This window comes from Salminus brasiliensis, chromosome 6 (genome assembly GCF_030463535.1).
Source record: "Salminus brasiliensis chromosome 6, fSalBra1.hap2, whole genome shotgun sequence".
NCBI lineage: Eukaryota > Metazoa > Chordata > Actinopteri > Characiformes > Bryconidae > Salminus > Salminus brasiliensis.
The window spans coordinates 20,754,073-20,781,156 of record NC_132883.1 but is presented as its reverse complement, the minus strand read 5'-3'; the positions used below and the strand labels follow the sequence as shown (position 1 = coordinate 20,781,156).

The 27,084-nt window shown below is 44.7% G+C and overlaps 1 protein-coding gene across 6 annotated transcripts in view; it reads right to left on the bottom strand.

Annotated features, from left to right (window-relative positions):
* Nucleotides 1-25,923, bottom strand: part of cux2b (cut-like homeobox 2b) — a 161,848-nt gene extending 135,925 nt beyond the window's left edge. For 4 of the 6 annotated variants that reach the window (XM_072681968.1, XM_072681969.1, XM_072681970.1 and 1 more), the window contains exon 1: nucleotides 25,780-25,923. In XM_072681968.1, the coding sequence (XP_072538069.1) occupies nucleotides 25,780-25,842 (63 nt within the window). In that variant the 5' untranslated portion in view covers nucleotides 25,843-25,923. Of the gene's footprint in view, nucleotides 1-24,958; nucleotides 25,033-25,779 lie in introns of those variants that run through there. The other 2 variants (XM_072681973.1, XM_072681975.1) reach the window with 2 other exon arrangements.
* Between the last annotated feature and the right edge of the window lie 1,161 nt (nucleotides 25,924-27,084).

The following is a 27,084-nucleotide window of genomic DNA, read 5'->3' as shown; positions in this document are numbered from 1 at the left end:
CTAGCTAGTGTCAAATCCTGCTTTATGAGAGCCCTGATGACTATGTTGTTTTCGTAGCAGTGATCTTCTAAAGTTCAGATGGTGCTTGGTTCCATGTGTAGTCTAAGAGTAGTGGAAGGGAGGAGTACGACAGCTGCTGTTGCTCTTCATTTAAATTATATATTGATGTAAAACAGCCTTGAAAACACATCACTACATTATATATAATATTTATTCATTCTTGGGGTTTATCTGTATCTGGCTGGTCATGGGAAAAACAGTACCTATGATACCCAAAGACTGTCCACTGTAGGCTGCTGTGCTAAAGACCACTTGTAACCCTACAGAATAGAAATAAATGCTTGATGTTAGTATTATGTATCAGCATCAGCAGATATGTGCATTAAAAATATCTGATATCCCCCCCCACCCCCCACCACACACAATTCCCTGTATCTGCACATCCCTAGTAGATTTAAATGGTCTTCTCTGCGCCGGTCTGAAGGACATCAGTGCAGCAGAATTATAACCCTTAATTGTTTTATGTGTCATGGCTCATTCACTGTCTAAAGCACTTCTTCTTCACCAGCTCCTGATAAGCTGACGTCCGTCTGTCACGTCCGTCCCGAATCAGTTTTGCTTTCTGACTGACGGCAGATAAGACAAAGACAAGTGAACAAGAAATCTAACCTGCGAATCAGCACTTTTAAGAACACCCCCCCCCCCCCCACCCCCCCACCCCCCACCCCCTCCTTCCCTTCTTCTCTGGGCCCAGCACTGAACAAAAGGTAGCTTGTGTGTTATTGCCAGTTTGGGTGGCCCGGCCCAGCCACAACCCCATTCTTTACCAGCAAGCCAGCATGCTATTAACACACCTGCCTTTGACAGGCCTTTCGGCTTTATTGGGCTGTCCGTCATCCAGCTCAATCAGACAGAAATATGAACTTGCTGCGCGGCGAGTTCCCTTCTGCCACATTATCTGAGCCCTGTCCTTGCTAGCATTAAAACCTGAATTCCACAGGAGGAGAAAAAGAAGAAGAAGAAGAAGCAGGCTTCAGTTAGTGCTTCTCCTGGGGTATTCCCCTCTGCCCCATTACCTACCATAAATCCAAATGCATTACGATAAGGTGCATAAAATGAGTCATCCATCTGGACAGTAAATAAGAAGTTGTCAGTGGCCTGACGCCAAGCCCGGATCGCTGCTCTTCCACTCTGCATGTGCCCCCGCCAGACTCCACCACTATTGAACCACAGCTAAAAAGGTTCTGATAAACAAGGGCGCGTGCACTCCATCCCGCTGGATGCTAATGGTGCCGCCGTATGAAGGATAGGCAGCAGAGGCCTGTGCGTGCCACGGAATGCTTGAAAAAATGGAAAACTGCTCGCTGAAATAACAACGCTTGATACACATTACCCACAACTGTCAAACGTTCCATTTAGCTAAACTCTTCTTTACCCGTTACACTTTCGCACTTTCCTCATTCCAGCCACTTTCCCGAAGACGCTCCGCCTAATGAAGCATGCCTATTGCTGGTGGAAATTACAGCAGCTAAAAAATGATGATTTTTAGGTCACACCGCCTCTCGTTTGCTTGCACTCCCGGAATGGTGACGAGCATTCCAAGATATTCGCCGGCTAGAATCAGCTGCTGAACGAAATCGCAAACATTTCGGGCCTGAACTCGACACAGCTGGGCCTTCTGGCCAAGGTGAGCTTAGAGCAAGCGAGAGGAAGGAGTGTGAAATCCGGACCTGCTTTTCCTCCTTCTGTTTTCTTACTACTAATCTCATTTCTTTTCACCGTTGCTGCTTTGGGAATGCAGTGCTGCTGAAAGCTTGTTAGTTAGGTGTGTTTATCTGTCAGTGCAGAAGTGTTTTTGTTCCCCGTGTTGCAGTCACAGGAGGGTGCGATCTCCCATTGTAAATACAAAAATTCAAAGACGCTCTTAGTTTTAAAAGGCATACAGCTTCAGAAATGTATCAATATCACATCGTTCGTGTTGTCAGAAGGAGGACGCATGCAGATGTCTCCTTTTAGCAAGTTAGTATCGGTTAAAGGGAACTGATTTAATGGAGAAAAAAAAACATAACACAGGAACCTGACCCTATGCCCCCCCCACCCACCCCCACCCCCCATGAAAATGTACATGGACGCAAAATGCACAATGCAATGTTTGAGATTGCCCAACATGCTTCCCTAACAGCCACATATTCCTCTATTAGCATCTTCTTATTACCTTATAAAGCCAACCAGAGGTCAAAAATAAAATGCTATATTCTCCCAGCATTTTTTTTTATTTGATCCCCCCCCCCCTCCGCAAATCAGACACTCCTGTGCTGTTGCATGGCAGATTTGCCCATGCATTAAGTATAATGAACCACTTACAGTCCTTTTCCCCCACTTTCCTTAACTTTATTACATGATGCAATAGTGAGGAACTGGGAGTCAATCAGAAGAGAGTTGTTTTGGCCCTGGAGTGCGAGACTGCCAGAGGTTCTCTCCCTGCTGGAGGCCACAGGCCCCCCCCGGCATCCGCACCACGGAGAGGCCCTGGTGTTCTCAGAAATGAACTCGCTGCTCGGTAGATACTCGGCGGTCCGAGCTAATCATTGCGGCCGCTTCGTTTGCGCTGGTCCGAAATGACTCCCTGAATGACTACGGTGCATATCAAGCAGGCCTAAGTCAAACAGTGCAGCGGGGGGAATGTTTGTGTAGGAAATTACCGGACCAGACGAGGGTAATGCCTTGTTAATTCCGCCCTCGTTTTTGGATAAAAGTGCATTTTGGATGTGGTTCTGGAATTTTTGGAATTAAATGATACAGTAGGAAGTAACTATGGAGTGGATTAATATAGAAAACTGAACTAATAACACTACAAGAAAGAGCAGGACTTGACTGGAGTTTTAGCACATGTGAGATATGGCTGGTGAGCTGGTGAGAAGACATAAGGTAGGTAGGTGGCTGATGAGCCAGAGGGGGGCACCCTCCCCACTGACCTGCACTGAATTCTCTCTGTGGCCACTGTGGAGCGTGCAGCGCGCTCTCCTCCAGAGGGAGTTTGTCTTTGAGCCGCTCTTCTAAAATCCACGCCGACAAAGAGGGAAAAAGTGAGAAATTCACAACGGAACTGCTGTGATTTACTCCTCGCCATTGATGAGGTCAACCTGGACCGTCCGATATAGGGAGCTTTATTTTAATCTACTTTCCATTTGCTCTACTTTAAAAATGACTTCTCTCGCCTGCCTCGTGACGCTGACGACTCTAGTTAATTACCCTATTGTCACAAACCAGCTAAAAAGAAAAAAAGAAGAGGAAGGGAAAAAAAAAAAAAAACACACACACACATACACAATTATTCCCCGTTTCACAACACTTTGAAATAAGAGTGTGTGGCGTACTATACATATTTATTATTTCTCCATGCATGGGGAAAGTGGTGTTCTGATTTATTGCAGCACTTTGTTAAAAGTAGGACACTTTAACAAGAGGACGAAGTTTTGAAGAAGAAGCACGGAGAGCTTATTTGCTATAGGCAAGCAATCAGCGAGGAATTCAAAAGCCAGCCCGGCCTCCAGAGCGCTATAATAAGGGAGCGAGGAGGGAGAGAGCGAGAGCGCTACCGGCTACGTGGTGCATAAACACAAACATTTTCCCATGCGAGTCAGTAAAAGTATCAAAAGCACTGAAAGCCAAACCGGCTATTGTCTCTCTGTTCCGACGCAGTTAAGCACAAGCGCAATGTGTGGTCCAGAATGAAAGCATAAAAAAATAAAGAGAAATAAAGAGACAGGATGAGTACACGGAGCAGAGCTGTTCAACTGCATAACACAAACATGAGGATGACTGAAGTAGAACAACGTTGGCTTTTTCTCTACATCACAGCGCGCAGAATCCCCCCCCAGCCCCCTCACCCCAATATTTAACTCAAGCTTAACTCAATGGAAGAAAGGTCATATCTATGGAAATACATGTAGCACTGGCTAATTTCTCACCATGTAGTTCATGTGTTCACGCTCAGGAACTTCTGCATGTCATCTTTCCACCTGGCATTAATTTAACCCTTTAAGACCTAGATAGAAAGATGTGGGCCCATCCTTCCGTTCCATGCTCATGGATTAGACTAGAAATTTGAAAAGAATTCATTAGCAAAACATTGTGTCACCTGAATACATTTTCACAATACATGCCGACACAAACAGATAAGCTTAAAGATATTATTAAAGAAATAATATCATAACAATAATTAATATGAGAAACAATGAGTACAATAACTGCCCTGCGCTAAACCCAGTTAATGAGCACTAATTAACTAATCATTTCAGAACTACATGTCATTAGCTGTAGCTGGTCAGTGTTCTGGACGATCAGCGATAGCCATGATATACTCAAAAAAAAGCATATTACGATGGAATTTATTACAATAACAAGAAAATTCACAGGCAATCACAACGAATTACTCAAATGTTGTTCTTATTATTATGGACACTGTTAGAAAAACAGGTGCTGTACCTTTTTATTCTCCAAAGTGCAAACAATGGCCCTTAAGGTCCAATCGTGTATCTTTAAAGGGACCCTCCACTCACTTTCCAAGGTCTTCCAACTGTTTGAAAGGTGCCATAGAATGGAAAACTGTATTTACTTTGGCAGAGGCAAATACTGACAGATTTGTACGTAGAATTGACATACCGTAAAACTAAACACTGTTGTCTCTTCAATGAAAAAAATTTAATTTAACTTTAATCCCAAACCTCACACACACCCAGCCCATACAAGCTAGCAAAATCCCTGCTAGCACTAGTCAAAGCAGGCGACGTGGCAAAACGCAACGGCCACTTCAGGAGAATATGGTGTTGTCAATGCTGTAACTCTGAAGAGCAGCACATTACTTTGCTGGTTATCGGAAAATCAGTTGCTAGGCGAACTGCTAGGCCTTGTGTCCTGGTCAACTTCGACGAGTGAGGACACTAAAGTTAAAGCTGAAGCGAGCGGGTCTTTGTGCTAGACTAAAAGCTATCCTATTTATACCGTTAACCCCATTGTGCTAACTGGACACCAAGAGGACGTAGACAGGACACTATATGGTAAGACCTATATGACCTAATGAGAGCTGCTGCGGTGCTGTAAACTGGCCAATCGGGGTAGAGCCTCACATTTAAAATTAAATAGGAATCTTTCCACCTCAATAAAGTCACATATTTATGTCGACGTCAAGCACGCAATAAATGCATCCTATGCCCACTTTAAAAAGCAACAGCAAAAGAGCAAAAGTACCCTTTAGACCACCACCACAGTGAGAGTGTCCACATCAAAAATGAAAGAGTGCATTTACTAAGTCCTGCTCTGGTCTTGATTTCTTAAAACTGTCCAAATGAAGAGTTTTCCACCTATCCTTCACTGCTGTCTACAGACCTCCTACTCCTGTGGTGAGAGCACAGTCCCTCATGCGCTCAATGCAATTTAAATCTGGTGATTGTGTTGGCAATGACATCACCTAAACTTGCTCACTCCATCACTCGGTCTTGCACTGTCTTGTTAGCAGATTGAGCCAATCCTTGTGGTTTATCACAGGAAAAAAAAAAAAGAAGAGAGAGCGCCCCCTTTAACCGTCCAAAACACTTGCTAAACATCGGCGTATAAATACATACAACTGCTAGCGTACATGCTGGAAGACTTTTTTTCTGTCCTGGCACCGAAGTGGTGGAACAGGCTTCCCCTGGGTGTCCGAACAGCAGAGTCACTCACTGTCTTCAAACGCAGACTGAAGACCCAGCTCTTCCAAGAGTACTTGGGCGAAGTGTAGTGCAGAGTGTTGTGGTCTCCATACTGACTTTTGTATTTAGTAGCATCTCTAAGCTTAGAGGTATCTTCTGGATCCTAGTCTATACAAACTAGCTAAGAGTATTTTCTGAGTAAACCGTGAAGCACTTTTGCCTTCAATGTAAATGCATGTGCTGCGATGGCACTGAAACTCGACTAATTCTCACAAGGGTCACGTTGTGGCCTTCAGCATTGCCACCAATAGAGGCAGATCATTGAAATAGGTCGATCTATACTATTTATTACTATTTATAATATCTGCATCCAAACAGAATTTCCATAATCCGTGTATTACTAGTATTTAAGGAGTCAATACCTGCTTAACTCAACCACAGCAACACACTCTGTGATCGTGACCTTAAACACACCTGTGGTTAAAAGGGCAAAAGCCATGTAAAATGTATCCAAACTGCAACTTGATGATGGTAAGACTTACAGAAAGCAGTAACAACAACAAGAGCTTCATATAGGTCTGGCTGTAGTGTTTACACAGCCTACTAACTAAAGGTAAGAAGACTAACTGGAGAGAAGGAAGCACTTCATGGCTTTCTCATTACTTAATGTTGGGGCATCCCCACAGTCCAGTTAAATTTAATGGCGGTATTAAGATGCCTCACTAGCTCTTCATGACTGCAGACATACAGCAGGTTCATGTGCAAGTACAAAAAGAACAACAAACAAAGGCATAAATAAACAACACTGTCAGAAATGAGTCACAAACCCTGCGTGGAAGGCCTTCTCCAGTAACTATATGCACAGTGAGTATATACACATTGCACCAAGCCACCCTAACACCCATGCATAACAAAGGCAAAGGCTTTAATGATCATTTCCCCTGTGCTGTGCCCTTTGCAGCAGAGCCGCAGCCATTTCCTGTCTGCAAATCTGCATACAGTAAAAAGACAAACAGTCCTGTAAATAAAGACGGGTGTCCAGCAACTGTCTTGCCAGCGACGCGCTTATTGACCGTAGTCAGATGCTCTGCTGATTAAAAATTGATCCCTTTTGAAAAATCTAATCAACAGAACAGGATTCTTTCATATGTGGAGAGCACAGCTGCTGACACAGGGGGTGCAGACCTGTTATTAACCCCTGCCCCTCCGCAGGCATCCTTGTAAAGCCAGCATGCACGCGCACACACACACACACACACGCTCGCACACGCACACTTCCTCATGGCCCAGGGCCAGACTGAGGCCCAGACACCTTGAATTATTCAGCAGTCTGGGAGAGAGAAGAGTCTACGGCCACCTCGTGTCAATTTATGCGTGCAGGAGGCAAGGGCTACTAGCCTTAATGGACCATCCAGGCCCCAAGAGTTCAGCCTCCCAAAAGAATGGCCCAAGGGAGCAGGTTTGGGGTGGAGGGAACAGCTGAGAGGGGGTGAGGCGGAGTTAGCCTTTAGACCAGGCTAGTGGACTGGGGAGATGTGAGAATGAATTCATCAGCAGCGTAGTGAGGGTCACGGCAGGTTAATGATGCCACGTGTCTAGACGGACGCTGCTCCTGCCCTCTGCCCGCAAGCCAGCTGGGGGTGGAGGAGGAGCGCTGGGGGTAATACTGCTCCTAATGCCTCACAAGCCATGATAATCATGTTTCAGCCAATGGTCATGATTCTTCATGCTTTTAGTTCGAATTTTAAAAAAGGTCCTGCGTGGGGCTGCAATGCCATCGGTCGGCTAAGATTTATTCGTTCCGATCCAGCCACCCCGACTCTGACCTGAGTACCTTAATGCAGTCTATTGGTCAATTCCAGTCTGCAATTTAAGTAAGATGTCCTGGTAATGAATACGGAAGTAAAATCTCTTAGTCATTAGTCAACACTTTATATAATGAGTTATTTCGTTTGTCAGCTTACTTCTTTACGATGACAATTTATAGTGTGTATAACTTAATATCCAATAAAACAGGCTCACCTACTGATGATGTGAAATAGCTAAGGTTTAGTGTTGTGAATGCTCTATGATTCAACTGATATGTTTTTCTAGGTTTCGGATGAGCTTAAGCTGCTTTTAAATTCCACAATAGCTTTGTTTATAATCAGCCATACATTATTCAAGAGAAAAGACATAATGGGAGTGCAACAAAACTGGGTTGGTTTGGTGGCGTGAGCAAAAAAACACAGTCAAAGCACTAGAGCCACATGTCAACTTTTCACATTCCACTGCAAAACAGTTGCAAATCATAAACTGCTGTTCTTGTCGTTCTTCTGAGAATGTTCCTCACCAGGGTGGGCTGTGATTAATGCCTGTTAATGATGCCCAGAGGGGGGGATCGGAACTGGATGAAATAGCCAATACCTGTTCTATTAATATTCACCTGCATTGGCTCCAATCTCAAATCACTGGATTGGGTTCTAGACATGACAATAATTTTGTTAGTCAAAAATTAATAGTCAAAACAATCCCACCCAAAACGATGTCATAGGTTGGCCTGTCTGGCTAAACTCATGCAGTGGAGATTCTCCATCTATTTTTAAAGTAAAGATGAACAAAATCTTATACCAAGTCCAGCACAGATGCTATGGATATTTTCAATGCAGGATGACATGCAGAGTGAGACACAGGAGAGCTGGCTTGCGCTGGAAGTCACAGTGGGCATTAATCATAGAACTTCTTGGTCCTTAAAGAAAGTTTTACTAAGAACTTCAATGGGAAACTTCGACTTCAACAACTACTCCTGGATGTTTGCCGACACAAGAAATCAACTTTGTATAGCAGGGCTCTTTGATTCCAGGCTGGATCCCAATCACGTACTACACACTAATGCTGTAAGGTACAGACTATACACTAATCTTCATAGCGCAGGTTTGGCGAGATGGTCCACAAATATATTACCATGCAAAATATATTACCATACTAACCAGTTTCACACCAACGGGACATGACTCAGCTATGCTCTCTCTTGAGGAGAGAAATGACCAAACTATGCTGGACTCTAGTCATTATAGAGACATATTTGAAAAATGCTGTGCTACTGAATTTTAAACGATAACCCAAAATGACCGAACTGTTGCATGTCTCCTCATTATCCGTAAACACCAATAACACCTTGTCAGTCATAAATCAAGGCCGCTTTTCATGCTGTAACACCTACAAACCTACAAAAGACTAAACTATACCAAAATTCGGTGTCTATCCAACACCTGGCGAGTCCATGCTTTACACATGGGGCCAATTCAGCCCCTCGGAGTGCTCTTTGGGTCTCAGCACAGTCCAAGGTTCATATTAAAGCCTGAGCTGAATTAATAAGCGCAGGGCTGCCTTTAATCTGTTAAAAACCCAAAGAGTCAAAAGCTTCGCCCACACGGCAGCCTGTGATTAGAGACTCCTCATCCAGCACTCAACACTCAACCCGTTATCATTACACAGACAATTACTGCTCCACCAGGGCCACCTCCACCACCTCGACGCATTTAGTAATCACGCCATTCTTCCTGGAAAAAGGGGGGGAGAGGAGATGGGGGGGGCAGCAGTAAGCGGGTGGCAATGGCATTGTTGTCATGAGACCCATCACCTTGGTGATCCTAAACCAAAGCCTCTAGCCCAAGCTCAAGGGGACGACAGGCTACAAATGGTGAAACCTGAAATGCACTGCGGCTCCTCGCAGCCTGTCTCATGGCTTGCTGGCAAAGAGTTTATTTATACACAGTGTTAGATTACTCGGAAGGCAGTCCATAATGACACATTCATTATATGAATATAGAAAGCCCGTTTAGAGAATTAATGTAAATCCTTCCTGTTCTATAGACCCCTGCTGTCTGAGCCATCATATACCACTAGGTTGATGTACTCAGGCTATCAGTCTTAACGGTTAGCGTGCTCTTGCTCTCATCGGCTTTCGAGCTGTTTACATCTCTCGGGTCAGACAACAGTAGCACTTCTAACACATGCAGTCTTGCATCTTTTATCTCTGCTATGAGGGCAAGGGTTCTTATTAATGTAAAGAGGTTTAGGTAGATGTAATTCACACTACAATGTTCGCACGGTGGCGAGCAGGTAATTCATATTTATTCATAGTATATGTATTCATCCTGAACCATGATTTTAGCATTTTAAATGTGGTTGTGGTTCAAGACATGCAGTCATCCCAAATAATATGAGGTAGTCTATGTGAAAAGATTGATGAGAATAACGCGAAACCGGATTTCACGAGCAAGGTGTCCACACGGAAATCTGATCCTAAATACTTCTCTAATAAGTCGTTCCCGAGAGCCGGTCAGACCAAATTTGCGAATTAGTGTGTACAGCAGCTCTGCATGAGGCACCTCAGTCACAGCACACTGCTCAGGCATGGCTGTAGAAACCCATTAAAGCCTCTGGAGAAAATAGAGTAAAGACATAACACCACTAACAGGGCACACCCTGAGAGTACATCACTCAGCCCAGTACAGTGAGTATCAGAACACAGCAGAGCGAACAAACACAGCTTAACCACAAGCAAAAGTACAGCAGCAACAGTCAGAAAGTGATGAAATTGAGTTAGTAGCGCTAGATAAGCAGCCCTTTTCAGCTGTGTTTCCACTCTGTGCTCCACAGGACAGTTTTGCATGGGAATTCATGGGCTCTCTCAACTGGTGCTTGCAGCATTTCAAATGTGGTTGATTCCAAAAAGTAAAGTACGCTTCATCTTGAGAGACGTTGCAGGACAATTACAGATGCCCTGCATAAATGGTGCATTACCAAGATTGCCTGGAAAGCTTGATCCTAGCATCCAGCCCTGCCTAGCATCCAGCCCCGCCCTCGATTAGTATCAGCAAACGACTGATTGTACTGAAAGAGGACCAGTATCAGCCCCAAAAACACTTTTTCTTTGTCTTTCCCTTGGGAGGGCTGAGCTTCAGATTTTAACTGTTTACAAATAGCCCAAGTGGAACAAATTGAACTGCTGCTTTTCAGTTGTCTAGCCAGTTGTGACCTATTGCTCTTTGTTTTTTCATTCTTGTCAGCCCTACATATAAAAAACATGTCCTAGGCAAGAGTGTATGCTCACTGTTTACATTGTACTGCTTAATACATCACAGGCTGTACCGTAGGGCTACCCTAGCTGGAACAAATTGTAACTTGCACTACTTTTGCTTGTCTACAGTATAAGAGACTCACTAGAAAAAGTTCCTCTAAGGTTCACACATTATGTTTTTTTTTTTTTTTTTTTATAAACATCTTCTTAGCCCTCTTTAACCTTCTGAATTAAAAAGCCTGTTCTTGTTACTGTACCAAGACTGACACATACAAATGTGCTCTGTTTTGATTGGCTGCTGTCAAAAAGCAGTCCGGGAACACTGCAACTTCAACACTGAATAGATGGGGTAAGCTGTGATAGGCTGAACAGGCAGGTATAGCATTTAGCATGGCTTGTTTTGGCCGCTTAGTTTTCAGACATGAAGTGCATGAAGTGGTGGGTTGAACTTTATGTTTTGAACATTTAACAATGTTTACATACTACATTAAGCTTTTAATTGAAACCACCAAGGCCCCTGATCCATCTCCTAATACGTTCATTCCCAGATGCAGATGTCTGCCATGGCAAATATACTCATCACTGTACGTGTTAGACAGACGCATTTTGAAATCTCAGCATTTAGACGCATCAAGGTCGAGCCCCTTCAAAAGTAGAGTGCCACATGAGTCAGATGAAGTGGAATGGCTTTGGCCTCAGATAAATGGTGTCCACACACACACACATGCACATACTCTTTCTCTTTCTCTCTCTCTCTCTCTCTCTCTCTCTCTCTCCCACACTTCTCCACTCTGGCCAGTATGCGAGCTCCAAGAGAGGAAATGCTTAATTTGCATCCGATGGCGGGTGCCATAACTGTTAAGGTCAACAGTCTCAGCGGTGATTGAGCCGAAACCAAGGGCAGGCAGCCTGGGCGGCAGAGGGGACGCGCACACCCCCTTCGCCCATTTGCACAATGCAATTTTCCCCACCTCTTCCCGTCAAGGTGACTGTGCACATAACTCAAACATCAGCGCCCGGGACAATTCCGACAAAGCCGTGTCATAGCAAACGGGGGGAGGAAAAAGGATGCGAGAAGAGCAGGAGATTAGCATAAAAGGCAAACGTACATATTTAAACGTACAGCGACTAACAAGCCAAACGCTGCTTTAGTATTCCAATAAGCAAGGATGTATCCTTCAGACAGGGACGTGAGAGCAAGCACATGACTGAAGTCTGCAAACCAATGACATGAGAGTGGCCAGGGAAGAGGAAACACAAGGTTCGAAGCACACACAGACACGCACCCAGAAAGCACTTCACACATCTCACTCACCATGTTTAGTACATTATTAGCAGAGCCAATAACACCTCGCAGCCACTGACAAGCGCAAAAGTGTAACCAGAGGTTTAGACTTACGGAAAGAGCAGACTTTCGGCTTGGTCCTCGAGGACGCAAGTTACTGTAGTGAGCAGATGGGCGCAGCAGGGTCTGCCAGCAATTTTTCAAAGAGACCTGCTCAGACTGTTCGCAGTCCTAGAAATGGAACGGAGCTCCTCAGAAGGCTGTTATGAAATGAATATAGAGGTGAGGAGTATGGGCTTAGATAAAGATGCCTCTTGTGGCACTTTGATCATTAATCTGGCAGTGCTCAAGGACACAGCAGAGAGCGCTGTGGTAGACGCAGGAACATTTGGTGACCCAGGTGTTATCAAAGCTCAGAAAATGCAGAAAAACTGACTATTATACAAAAAAAGCATTAACCAAAATAGCGACTTTCAAGACACATAGGTAACGAATGAAAGCAATGCTGCATATAGCTGGCAGCGTGGGGCGTCGAGTTGCTTTCAGACGTTAGTCAACTGGCACTCAAGTGATAAATAGGCACCGCTTGTGTAGAACAGAACCGGGGTGACCGAGTTACAAGCAATAAGCAAGAAACTTCACGTTTGGCGAAACGTTCATCCAGTCATGGTTTGGGAGGCAAATTGTATTTTCACCAAATTGATTTTCTCCATATTGATTTCACAGAAGCATTCCATGCAGTACAGTCATCTGCAACACCATCATCGGTCATCCCTCTACTACCACCAAACTGGGGCAAGTATCACATTAGGGCGCAATGACCTCCAACTTGGCAGGAAGCATAAACAATTACTCGGTCTAAGAGGTAGAGCTACGCGCTACTTCCATTTTACTTCCAGCACAGATTATCAAGAAGAAGACCTACAGCAAACGGAAGTGTCACTAATTTCACACTAAATCAAAACACGAGCTGATCCCATAAGCGCTCGCCGGTCCCCACAGTGGAGCCGCGGGTAACCCGAACAGAGCTTCCCGGCCTGCTTGAGCGCGAGAGGCCACTCACAGCGACAGACAGAGTGAAGAGCAGGGCCCCGAGTGAGACGCCCGTGACGACACTCGCCCTCACATTTACACCCCGCTGCTCGAGCCTCGGGGGAAGGAGCGCATCTCCTGCCCCTTCTGCAAGGCCTGCAGCACCGTTTTACTAAACCTGCTGCTCTCAGTGGGGTACGAAAGAGAGAGTGAAACAGAGAGAGGGAGAAACAGTAAGAGCGAGCTGAAGAGAGAGAGAGAGAGAGAGAGAGTCCCTAGAGGGCTGAACAATCAGACAATTTCAAGATCACGAAGCATTAAACCAATCCCGGCAGGGTACACTAATTAAACAGCCGAGCCCGGCACCACCAACCAATCCCCACAGAGCAATTAAATCCATCCCCTCTAAAACACTGTGGAACCTGTCTGGGGAAAACTGCAGAAAAGCGAGCGAGAGAGTGAGGGAGAGCATGTGCGAGAGAGAGAGAGAGAGAGTGAGGGAAAGAAAAAAAATCATAAATTTCATCTGGAGAGAGGGGGAAAGAGGGGGGATGCAGTAAGCTACTAACAAGGGGATTTGAATGGGAACGTTTCAATTCAACGCTTTGTTCTTCCTGTCTTTATTTTTTTAATTACTCGAGTCAAAATGCCTGAACAATCCTTTCTTTTCACCCCCAGTGAGTAGAGGGGGGGGGAGGGTCTGACACTACATTATCATGCAAAACCTGTGACCCTGTCGATCTGGTGGGGAAAAAAAAAAACTAAAGTGCGTGTTTAATTTGTATTAAAAAGAGTAAAGGAGGCACCACGTGACGGACAGCTGCCTGAGTGGTCACGCACACCCAAAACCAAGTCATCTCCACACATCTTGTAAAAAGTTGACCAGTTGGTGGGCTTGCTCTTTTTCACATGTGAATATCGCACCGATCCTGAATCACAGGGCTGACCCGGCTCCTGACAGCCCAGCCCAGTCCAGTCCAGCCCAGCGTGCTCGTTCCACTGCCGTCACAGAAAGATCCATTGATCATTTTCATCTCGAAACACTGCGCATCGATGAACTGTTTAACATAATTAAGCGGTATTCTCTCTGGAACTCCGCAACAATGTGGGCACCACAAGTGGACACTCAAGCAGAGTGGGAGAGCACACATCTCTTGTTTGTCGTATTGTTTATTTGTTTACTTGTCTTGTCTCAATTAGCCAGGTCGGTGGTTCGGGTAGTCGTGCTTGTTTACTAACTAACCAACTGTCCCTGCGTATTAGTCCTCCCTGTAGTTCAATTAGTCTTCTTAGGTTATTAGGGAGATTGATGCATCTCATAACAGGATCACATTCATTTTATCATTCATACTTGGTGATGTAATGGTTGGCTGATTATATTGAACGATACTGCCTACTTTTATCGGTATCGACCAAAAACGCACCAAAATTTTGCAGCTTTTCGGTTGTCGCATTAATCCCTTCAGAATTTCCCCATATAAGACTCCACATCCCAGTAATGCAGGAACTGGTAAATCACCATGGTTAACTATAACTCATCATGGTTTACCAAAATATATCTAAGCCTCGCATTTAGAATGTGACTACTGCGCATGTCTGTGTCGATGCTGAAACAATATATTGTGCAGCCCTGATACATGTATAAACGTATGCACATACATATGCTTACACAAATACAAAAGTATACATACACATATTTTCTTTCAGTTCATAGTCCATTGCAGTATGGATACCATATAGATAAAGTAGCGGTGAGGTTTCATCCATAGATCCCCAAAGCTTCCCTCTCGCCACCCACAGTCCCAAAATTAGTACCCTAGTTAGACCTAGCTACACAGACATAGACAAGACAGACACTGTCTACAACACACATGACATGACATGGACAGCCCGAGCAGACATAGACAAACACCAAAATATTATGTTATGTATTATATTTTAATGTGTAAGTGTACAAAAATGTTTTATTTCTCTGTAATGCTAATCCAAGTACATCCACTCCAAACTTTATCGAGAAACGCGTCAAGGATACGTACACACACAGAAAATACATATTTACCTATCTATCTATATATCTACCTATATATTAGGGCTGGGCGATATGGAAAAAGTATTATATCATGATACTGAAATATTTTTTTGTGATATACGCAACAGATTTTTATAAACTACTATTCAGATACTCTCCTGTACTAAATAAAGTGATTTTTATTCAACATCTGCTGCACTTCATGTTATTAAACCAGTCTAATTACACTGTTAGTAATGAAACCTGCAGCTGATCAGTGTTTATTAAGCACTAACAGTATCTTTGATATGCTTAGAAATGTATCACAATACGATAAAATAACATCATATTGCCCAGCTCTACTATATATATATATATATATATATATATATATACATATATATACAGTGAGTCCAAGAAGTATTTGATCCCTTGCTGATTTTCTTCGTTGGCCCACTAATAAAGACATGATCATTCTATACTTTTAATGGTAGATGTATTCTTACATGGAGAGACAGAATATTAAAAAGAAAATCCAGAAAATAAATCTAAGGAATATATATTAATTGATTTGTATTTCATGGAGTGAAATAAGTATTTGATCCCTTAGTATTCATTAGCAGTTCTGGCTTTTACAGACCAGTTAGACACTCCCAATCAACTTGTTACCTGACCTGAAGCCACCTGTTCTCACTAATCACTTGTGTGAAAAACACCTGTCCACAGAATCAGACAGATCACACAGATTTCAAGTCTCCAACATGGGTAAAACCAAAGAGCTGTCACAGGACCTCAGAGTCAGAATTGTTGACCTTCACAAAGCTGGAATGGGCTACAAAAAGATTAGTAAGGTGTTGGATGTGAAAGTAACAACTATTGGTGCAATTATCAGAAAGTTTAAAGAGTATAACATGACAATCAACAGACCTCGGCCCGGTGCTCCAAAGAAGATTTCGCCTCGTGGGGTGGCAATGATGCTGAGAACAGTCAGAAATCGTCCTGCAACCACTCGGCAGGAGTTAGCAAATGACCTGAAGGCAGCTGGGACCACAGTTTGCAAGGAAACAATTGGCAACACTTTGCGCAACAATGGATTCACATCCTGCAGTGCCCGAAAGGTACCCCTGCTGAAGAGAGCACATGTGGAGGCGCGCCTCAAGTATGCCAATGATCATTTGAAAGATGAACCAAGTTATTGGGAGAAGGTTTTGTGGTCAGACGAGACCAAAATTGAACTTTTTGGCCTCAACTCCACCCGCCATGTGTGGAGGAAGAAAAATGCTGCCTATGACCCCAAGAACACTGTGCCCACCGTCAAGCATGGAGGTGGAAGCATAATGTTTTGGGGGTGTTTCTCTGCCAAGGGTACAGGGCTACTTCACCGCATCACTGGGAAGATGGATGGAGCCATGTACCGCACAATCCTGAGGGACAACCTCCTCCCCTCTGCCAGGGATCTGAAAATGGGCCGTGGTTGGGTCTTCCAACATGATAACGACCCTAAACATACAGCAAAGGCAACAAAGGATTGGCTCAAGAAAAATCACATTAAGGTCATGGAGTGGCCCAGCCAGTCGCCAGACCTCAATCCGATCGAAAATCTATGGAGGGAGCTGAAGGTCAGAGTTGCCAAGCGACAGCCCACCAACCTTCATGATTTAGAGAGGATCTGCAAAGAAGAGTGGGCCAAAATTCCCCCTGGTGTGTGTGCTAAACTTGTGGTTAACTACAACAAACGTCTCACCGCTGTGCTTGCAAACAAAGGCTTTGCCACTAAGTATTGAGTGTGTTTGGCAAGAGGGATCAAATACTTATTTTCCTCATTGAAATACAAATTAATTAAAATATATTCTTTAAAATTATATTCTGGATTTTTGTCTTGATATTCTGTCTCTCCATGTTAGAATATATCTACCATTAAAAGTGCAGAAGGATAGTGTCTTTATTAGTGGGCAAACAAAGAAAATCAGCAAGGGATCAAATACTTCTTGGACTCACTGTATATATATATATATATAATATATATATACACACACATACACACACACATACTCACATCATAAATACACACAAAAAACCCTTAAATTCAGTAAAAGTCACTATAAAAAGATTGTATTCCAAGTCATTTTAGAGTAACTGCCAGATTCAAATGATGTCAAAAAAGTTTTCAGACGACAGCGCCGCAATATAGTCATTACGCTGCTACAGCGCTAATACAATACATCAAAAAGTGTGCTCTTTTGAAGCTTGGTGCAACTGCTGAAAAGACAAAGCGATTATTCAAAGTGAAGGAAAGTGTGTACATGGGCAAGGATCTGCCACATGGATCTACTTCCATTTCCTCACCATTACAAATGATGAACTGCTCATGATGGTGCTGCTCACTTTCACCACCTTTCACTGTCGGAGATGAACGGAGTAATTAATTACACAAGATGCACAACAAAAGGAAGTCTAATAAACCACTGTGAAACTGCCTGTTTGGTCTATAATTAGAGCTCCGTGTCACTGTCGCCGATCAACAACTTGTAATGTTTCTACACTGTAGGCAGGAATTATTTATGCCACTGCTGATAGATTTCGATGGCGCCCATGAATATGAAACAAATAAAGGAAGGAGGCCGAGCTCGTCATACATTTTCCACATCTTAAAGCACGACAACATAACCGTGGTGCACAAATCTGGGAAGCGCTGGAATAAATGTTTCAATGATCTCTCAGACCCACTTCATAGCCGAGGAGCATAAAATAGGGAATTTGCATTCAAATATAATATATAGAGTGGCATTGTAAACGGGGGGGAGGAAGGGCTGGCGCTGTTCCACTGCATAGTAGTAGAGTAAACACTGTGTGTGCGCACATGCACACACACACACACACACACACACACAATCAGGGGGTCTCCTTTTATCCCTGAAGGGCAGAATGGACAATAGGGAGCTGAATAACGGAGACTGAAGCACTGCCTGATATGAGAGAGGCAGAGAGTGGAGTGGGAGAATGAGAGAGAGAGAGAGAGAGAGAGAGAGAGAGAGAGAAAGAAGAATGGAGGGATTCAATAAGAGCTCTGTAAAATGAACAAGAAAGGCTGGTGCTCAATACGTCTGCCATCAGACAGTCAAAACAAATAAAGAGGGCCGCTGTACAGGTACACAGCTCAATATGGCCTCACTGGGCCGAGCTCTGGCTGCCAACGGGGGAGAGGAGACACAGCTTTATACTCATACAGATGAGCCATTAGCTCTCTCCCTCACACACTCGCCTCTGAAAGAGAGGCTTACAGGGACGTCGCTTGGGGTAGAGGCGGACGCTGTGAGCCTGGACTCTGTTACATGGAAAGCCCCTGCTCCTCTAGACTAATGTGTCCCCAAAGTTTTGTTAAAGCCTCGTTATTTACTCCTGTGCCGAGCCCGCTGCGGTCCCCAGGAGCGTCAGGGAACAAGGTATTAATATGAAAATGCTGAGAGTCATCGCCGTGAAGGACTATCGCGCTCAGTGCAGATCGATAGTGAAAAATTGAGGATCTATGCATCTGGGACGTTGTTAGGGGTTTCGAAGAGGAACCGGCTTAAGCTGAAAGCGCATGTCATGGTTATGCATCGGGCATGGCGGTAAGCTAATGCCACACTGTAGCAAGGGGTCAGTACCGAAGCATGAAGGTCAACATCGTGCTCAGTTAGCGCAGTCGCCCAGGCGCTCGGCGTTCTCGCGCCTGATCCGCGCTGCCTCGTTTCAGCACCAGCACCAGGCCGGCGAAAGAAGACACGGCCGCGAAATCACGTTGGGCACGTTAGGAGCGCCTTTGGCTTTGTGCAGGGGAACGCATAAACCGCCGTCATTACAAAAAAGATCACAGCCGTATCAAAGCAGCCGTGTTTATCCTGGAACAGTGGGTGTGAATGGAGGAAAATGACTCTGGACAGGTATGAAAATCAAACCCCAGGAGGGTCACAGTGATTAAGCCGACGGTTTTATGACAGACCTGTTCTCTCCTCTATGAATAGTCACCCGTCGCCGTGCGGAGAAGAGGAAGAAGAAGCAGAAGAAGAAGGAAAAAAAAAAAAGGGTTTATCATTCCGCTCCTCATGCTGAAGTATCTGCTTTGAAGTCTTGAGCACTAATTCTACAGAGGAAGGTTAAACTGCTTAAAGCTTGAGTCAGTTTCACTTCCCCTCTAATGTTGTCAGCAAAGCTGGAGAATGTGACTCCTGGATCTCACAACTCAATTTGCTCGCACTGTAAAGGCTTTCTTGCCCCCCTTCTCCTATTCTTATCTCTTTTGTTTTCATGGCTGGAAAGAGAGAGAGAGAGAGAGAGAGAGAGCATTGTCGTACAAGCACGGTGGACAAGACACCGTCCTGGATCACATGCATCTGCACGTTACAGCGCGAGAGATGAGCATGTATGGCAAGCATTTATTCAAATGCTAATGTTACAGAAACAGATTCATGCCCCAAGGCCTAAACTTGAGTCCGTCATACCCCTCCTCATCCTTCTCTGATCCGCTTTTGGGAACGGCCCTTCACATGCCAAACAGCTATGCGTTCTGTATTCCTTTGTAGTCGTCATAATTAATAATAGGTGGATTATCTGTGACTGGTTACGGGGCCTGATTGTTGTGCATTACTGCGCGAATCCTCTGTGGTGCTGTTATGCTGCCGGTTTGTCTCTCAGGGCGCTTTCCACTTAATGTTGTTGAGGGTATCCAAGGTTTCCTCTCAGCAACGGCGCTGGTTCTTTCATCATCGCAAATCCCAACCGCCCCGCCGAATATCTCAAAACCATTCCGGATCCGGCGCATTTCAAGAACAACAATAACAACAATAAACACAGATCCACTCCACCATGAACGAGTGCAAAGTTGAAATGGGTCTTTTTCACGGCCAATTTGAGCCGGTTGGGGAAAAAGCTCTTGGCAAAGCTCACACAAAGTCGCCTGGCTACGGCTACGGGCTTGCAAAAAAAAAAAAGAAAGAAAGAAAGAAAGAAAAAAAAAATGCTGCGGCGATGGCACCATTTGGCGATGCTGCAGCCGCTTGCTGCGGATTAAAGCTGACATGCAAAGGCCTGAGTCATGCAGAGAGTGGCACAATCACAGCTTTGTGTTTCTGATCTCATTCATGTCTTCTCAGAGAAACTGGGCCCCACACACACACACACCAGCAACAAAGAAAAATGACCAAGACATCCTGTTGTCAGACCATGGAAAGTCAAGAAAGGGAGTAAATACGAGCCGCTGCTGGATGTCATCTAGGCTTTTGTTTTCAGTGTGAGAAGGAACTGAGATTGGAAAGACAAAGTAAGTGGATTGGAGGATAAGTTAACTGTACAATTATGCAGTCCAGTGTAAACAAACTGACATCTGTATTAGGAAAGAGCCAGTATACTACAGTTTTCTTGTATTTATGTTTATAGAAAGGCCACTTCTAACACTGTTATATTTTTAAATCAGTCAAGGTTATTTTTTACTAAAATTAATCAATCTATTTTTGTGATTTTTTAAGTTCAAGTTTAGTTATATAGAGCTTCAAACAACAGACGTTGTCACAACATAGCTTTACAGTGCGTTTAAGACTGATATATGTAAATGACCACAGATGTTTTGCATCTGAGATTTCTTGTGTATCTAGAGGCATCTATATGTATGTGTATATCAAGCATGTTACAACTGGTCTCTATCCACAGACTCTACCCACTAGATCCATAGAATAGCTGAAATCTTTAAAATCATGCAAATTCCCCATGGTCTGAAGGAGAAACTCCACTATAAGAGGACGCCACCATACAGAGCAACAATGCAAAGTCATTTTTGTGATGTACACCCTATGTCGGACCATGACTATGACACTCTCCTCCACTCTCCTCTCACTATTCATCATCCCGTACAAAAGGATGGTGTGAGCCCGTTCCCTACTGGCCAGGACCTGTGTTCAGGCCCGGCAGCGCCTAGCAGGACCTTCTTGACCTGTCCTTTCCACGGGCGCCCACGGAAATGCCATCTGGCTGGTGTGAATGATTACCACGGCAACGGCCGAGTGACCAGAGAGCAGCGGGAACCAAGGTCACAGAACCTGTTCTCTCTCTCCATTTCTGTGTCATCTCTTTTATGAGGTATAAACCCCACAAGTTCTGTTTGCTTGTAACGACGTCTCGTTGAGACAGCAGATTCAATTTAAAAAAGGAAAACAGTTTACAGAACTAAAGCTGGCTAACCAACAGAGAGCCACAAGGTTACATGCTTTGTACTTTGCGGATAACAGCAGTATACGGGCTTGTATTTTTGAATAAACATGAGCATGAACATCTATGTATATGGCGGCTTTTTAGGGGCAGATGTCAGAAAGTGAAAGTGCTGCTAATATTCACTGACAGAACCTCATCTTCACCACTTCCTCTCATTCTTCAATGAACACCAATAAACCAGGGGACGTTCTGGAAACACCCTCGAGGTACAATAACAACAATAACAACAACAACAACAATAAAGCTGTTGGCTTATAACTTATTGTAATTGGAGGGCAACCACTCTGACACCCAGGACCAGTAAGATCCCAGACACAAATATCATATGACACAGCCATATGCAACGCTGCGGACCAACGCAGACAAAAGAGGGTAATAAATCAACTGTCAGCCGCAGATCCCCCACTTATTCCCCCACTGGTCAATACAAGCAGACTATTTCCACCCATGGGGTCCAAGGTTAGAGTATAACAGCTGATGAGAAAGACAGTATAAGGTTCTCGAGAAAGGCGGCTTTGCACTTGGAGCTCATCTGCAGGTAACGTCTCGATGCAAACGAACTTCTAGGGTTTCACAGATGTTCTCAGATATTTTCTCTCTCTCCAATATTTCTATATTTGAGGCTGATCTATAGATCTCTTTACGAAGCTCAAGTTCAGGAGTGGGTGAGGGGCCAAGGTAGACACAATAGCCATGATGTCCCCACGAGGGAAATGAGGGAGGAATCAAATTGAGGCTACAAAACCCAGCAATAGTCACGACCCCCCCCCCCCCCCCAAAGAAAAAAAAAACAGTTATGTTAAAAAACAACATCTGATAACAAATGGTATTCTACAGCTCTTGCACACTGACAAACAAAGCCCAAGACAATTTGATGTTCTTGCACATACGGATGGTGCTACTGTACCGTGATTTGCACTTATGTGAAGTTTGGCACATTTTCTGTAATTCAACCAAGATTCTCCTGCTGTCTGTTGTATTTTTCCAGTTCATTTCTTAAGCAGATTCTCGTTCGGCCTGAGATTTTGTGCTCCGATACCTCCGCGGCTACAGCAGACTGTGGGAGAACGGCACATTTCATGACTGACGGAGCAGTGGTTTAGCATCTATTATCCGTGCATGTGTAATTTTAAAGGGTATGAATCAAAGGGAATGGGAGTGAAGTGCAAAATGCAAAAAAGAAGCCAATAAAATATTCAGAGACCTCTGTCAAAACAATTACGGACTTATTATAATGGCTAGCTACGGGACTTGGAAAATGTGAGGGGCATTAACCACCCACCTAGGAGGGCAGCATTAGGTCCGGCCGATTTCTCAAACAAATGCTCTTTTGAATATGCTGTGAATCCATCACGAACATGTGACACATTTTTAATAACAGCAAGAGTGTTTAAAACCTAAAGGCTGCATGAGCTGTTGTTGTTGTTTTTTCTTCAGCTCAATCTTTCTTTAATTTATTCTTCAACAGGAGAACAACTCAACTACATAGAACAAGTGTTTAGAGCCTAAACATAAGAATTTACAGTAAGCTACTCAAAAACAGTCCTGCAGTTTGAGCAAGAGTTGAAGCAATGCGTGTGTATCCGAACCCATTTCACCATGATCCCACAAAAACGTACAGTGCTGACAGGACATTTGGTAACTGCATTCAGCTCACATTTAATAAGCCTCGAATTGTCACCGGGTGCAGGTGAGCGCATCAATAACCAACACCAGGTGCGACCCAGACTAAGTCGAGAAACAAAGTAAAGCCTCGGGCCCGGATGTGCAAATGTGTGCATTTCGGAAAGCGAGGATTTGCATGAGACGCGAGGTATGCTATACAGCATTTATGAGATTTAGCCTCGTTATGCAGATTCTGTGATCAGATTCGACCACATCGGAAACGGACTAACATTTGACATGCCACCATGACCAGTTGAGCTACAGTTGGAAAATAAGGGTTAAGGGGACAAGGTGAAACAAAAACCTGAATCCTGAAAATGTAATAATTCTTTTTTTTTTTTTGAGGTTCACAGACAAGTGTGATCAGACAGTAGTGCTTCAGCAGTACTGCGGTGCCTCATTTTTAAAGAGTTTTATTTAACATTAACCGAGGAATCGAACAACGTGTCAGATGTATAAGTGCTGCATAATGCAGTCATTTGGGATGTAAACAAAGTCAATCAGAGTGTTCGGATGTACAATTTTGTAAAATAAGAACCAGGGGTCAGCTGTCACTTTTTACCAACAACGGCCGGTGAACCCACACCTGCTGAGTGTTTACTATTAATGTGTCCTTCATAAGCAGGACATATGCAGGACATAAGCTAGCACTTCGTACTGTCCTGCCTTTAAACCCCCCGCATGTACAAGCCTAGCTCAAAACTTTCATTAAACAATGTCTCGGGGAACGTTTTCACATCGATTTCATGTAATAACTGATGTAGATATAGATGCATTACCTGTTTAAAAGCCTGGTTCCTATCTCTACTGCTGTGAACACTTCTGACTCCGTACATTTCTCTAGAACAGAGGCAGAGGCATTTAACAGCAAGCTGCTCTGAACAGCTCTGTTTACAATTTAGCCAAGCAAAAAAAATGACATAAAATCTGCTGCAAATCACAAAAATTGGATGTCAAATTGATACATGTATGGTGTTGGGTGTTATGATGTTACATAATAATTGGAAAAGTGTCTCGTGATCGATAGTTTACCGTCACCTTTACTTTTCCACCCCTAACGAACAGCCTGTAAGTTTGATTTTGCAGGTACAACTGTACTACTTCTACAACCTGCCACAATAAAAAAAAAAACACACACACACACACACACACACAGTCTGGTAATAAGGCTACAGCTTTCAGAACTTAGCCTTTTCTGCCTTTTAGAGCAGGGTCTCTGACTCAGTATGACGTGAAAAGATCAGTGCGTCCTCAGTGGTCCACCTGACTGGTCACCCCCATACTCTGTGCTTCACTGTCCCCACTCCCCCAAATCCATCCTAGTCCACTATAAGCACCACAACCGCTGCTTATGCCCACCGCCAGCCCAAATCTGCTCTCCATACGAATCAATACGTTTGCAGTGCGGACGACAGAGACTAAAATGCTGAATGAACGGCTTCCACGAGCAAAACGACGGAGCTGCATGAAAAGCCAGGGAGGCTTGAATAGCAAGCGGCCACACACACACACACACACCGCACACACACGGCACACACATACATACACAATCCCAGCCCCCTCGAACGGCTCCTGGCATGCTCTTGTCATTGCTCATGTTACAGGACATCAATCATACTGGGGGGGCCGAGGCTGCTGCCCTCTCGCCGGCCGAGCCTGATTTACAAACATTAGCAGAGAGCAGCGATTACACGGCGCTCACACACTGCGGCTGGAGAAGGAGCACACGCACGCACACACACACACGTATATGTATATATACAAAGACACGGCTGGGTTTTGCAAGGTGCCACACGGTGATAAAGACGATATAGCTAGGCTCCGCTGGATCGGTCCATACGAGTGTGAGGCTAATGTGAACGAAGCCGTTAACGCACGTGTGCAAAAATACTAACAAACGGAAATACAGTTTAAACCGTAATTAAGACACTTTTTTTCCTAAGCAAGACAACCCGAGCGCGCGAGAATACCTGAAATCAACCGGGCTGGGTCGAAAGAGTAGTTCAGTGGAAGTTGTCGTTACAGAAAGCATCCTAAAGTGAACTAAGAAAGTCAAACGTGTCCGAAAATGAGACTGAAGTGCGCTAGAAACCGAGAACTTTCCCTCAAACAGCCGCGACGACGCAGCCGAGGGTCCACACGGCGCTAGCGCCGCTCCATTCAAACACACACACACACATACGCCAAGCGCGAGAGCCCTTTCATTCCCCACGTACAAATCACAAAACGCCCCCCCCAAAAAGAAAAAAAAGCCCCCTCCTCAGACCAGTCCGAGCCGAGCCGAGCCGAACCGAACCGAACCGAGCCGACCGAGCCGCTGCCGCTCTCGCTCTTTGCCGGGAACGAGCGCGCGCCCGTCGCCGAGCACCAACGCGGACTGCAGCCGTTTTCCCAGCTATTAAAAGCACGCGCACACGCACGCACGCTCGCGAAAGTTCGAGTCCGCACGGCTAACGCTCGTTAAAAGTGAAAAGTTTCCCGCGCTAAAAGCCAGAAGCGCGGCGAGCGCGCGCGGCAGCAACGCACCCGGGCAGGCTCGAGCCTGGAGCGAGAGAGCGCGCGCCCTATCCGGCTCAGCCTCGGCTCGCGCCGCCGCTCGCTCGCTGATCGATGACTGAACCGAACAAAGGCAGGAGCGGAGGGGGGATCAATTTCTAATAAGTATCAATGCAGCGCGGCCCGCTTCTCTCCCCGAACCCGCCCCGGAGAGCCCGCGCTCTCACCGCCCGGACCGCGGAGGCTCTCCCCCGGCTCCCCGTACCCGCAGTGAAGCTGAGGGGAAGACACTGACCTGCAGCCGCCGTAGATCAAATTTCTTCCAATATTGAAACATCGATCCCACATCGGCGGCCATCTTGGGGTATATCGAGGAGAATTTTTTTTTTTGTTTTTTTCCTCTCCTCTCCCACCGGCTACAATAAATACACGGGCTGGATTCCCCTCGTTAAACCACGTCGACGCCTCGCGAGCCACATGAGAGAAAGAGCGAGCGAGAGAGAGAGAGAGAGAGAGAGAGAGGGAGAGAGAGATGGAAAGAGAGAAAGAGAGAGAGAGAGAGAGAGAAAGAGAGGGGGGAAATATGTTAGGAGAAGAACAGCAGCCCTCCAAAAAAAAATAATAATAATAAAATAGAGGAGATAAAAAAAAAATAATAAAAAAAAAACTAAAGGTAGCGGAAGAAGAGCAGCGCGGAGAGAAAGTGGGAGAATAAACAGCGAGCGGCGCGTGTTCGCGCAGTCCCGGGCTTTCAGTGGCCGATTGCACTTGATTTTGCTTTGCTAAAGTTATCAATACTGACGTAACGGCGTGATCGATAACGTCTGGAAACGGGAAGGAGAACAACAGAAGGATCACGCGTGTGCGTGTGCGCGCGTGTGTGTACATCGCCCGTGTATGTGTGTATTAGAACTGGGGGGGGGCACTTTCAGCATGTGCTTCCTCTCTGAAACGTGTGTTTCTGTGAAAAGTTAAAAGGTTAAAAAATGGAGAACGGCTCGCTATAACGGTCCTTCAGAGGAGTATTTTGTTCCTGTCACTCCTGTGAAAAGGGAAAGACATAAAGCTGGACGAACGAACAGGGTTCCTCGAGGGTTCCTTAATGAAGCAACGTTCTATATAGAACCAGGACGACAACCCTTTGAATGATCACGTGGTTCTTCTCTATGATGGAAACCCTATTCGTGTGGTTCTTTGAAGAACAAACAAAAAAAAAAACATGAATTAAAAAAAAGAGGTTCTGTATAATACCAGAAAGGGTTCTGTCATTGTTACAGCACAAAGAACCTAATTTTGTTCTAAGGGTGTGCCAAGAAACCCACATTTCAAGCACACCATCAAGGGGTTCCTCAGTGGTTCTTAAGTAAAGAGGTTATATCTAGAACCCCTATGCCAAATCCGTAGAACCCTTTAGAAGTGTGAATGGCTCTTTGCCAGGCCAAATGGTTATTGCCTATGATATAGCAGCAAAAAGGGGGTTCCACAAGGCAAACGGTTCTTTTGTAAAGGTTCCATATAGAGCCAGGACAAAAATATTTGGAGGTGTAAATAGTTAAATAGTTCTTTAGCTGGTTAAAAAAAAAAGTTATGAAGATATAGT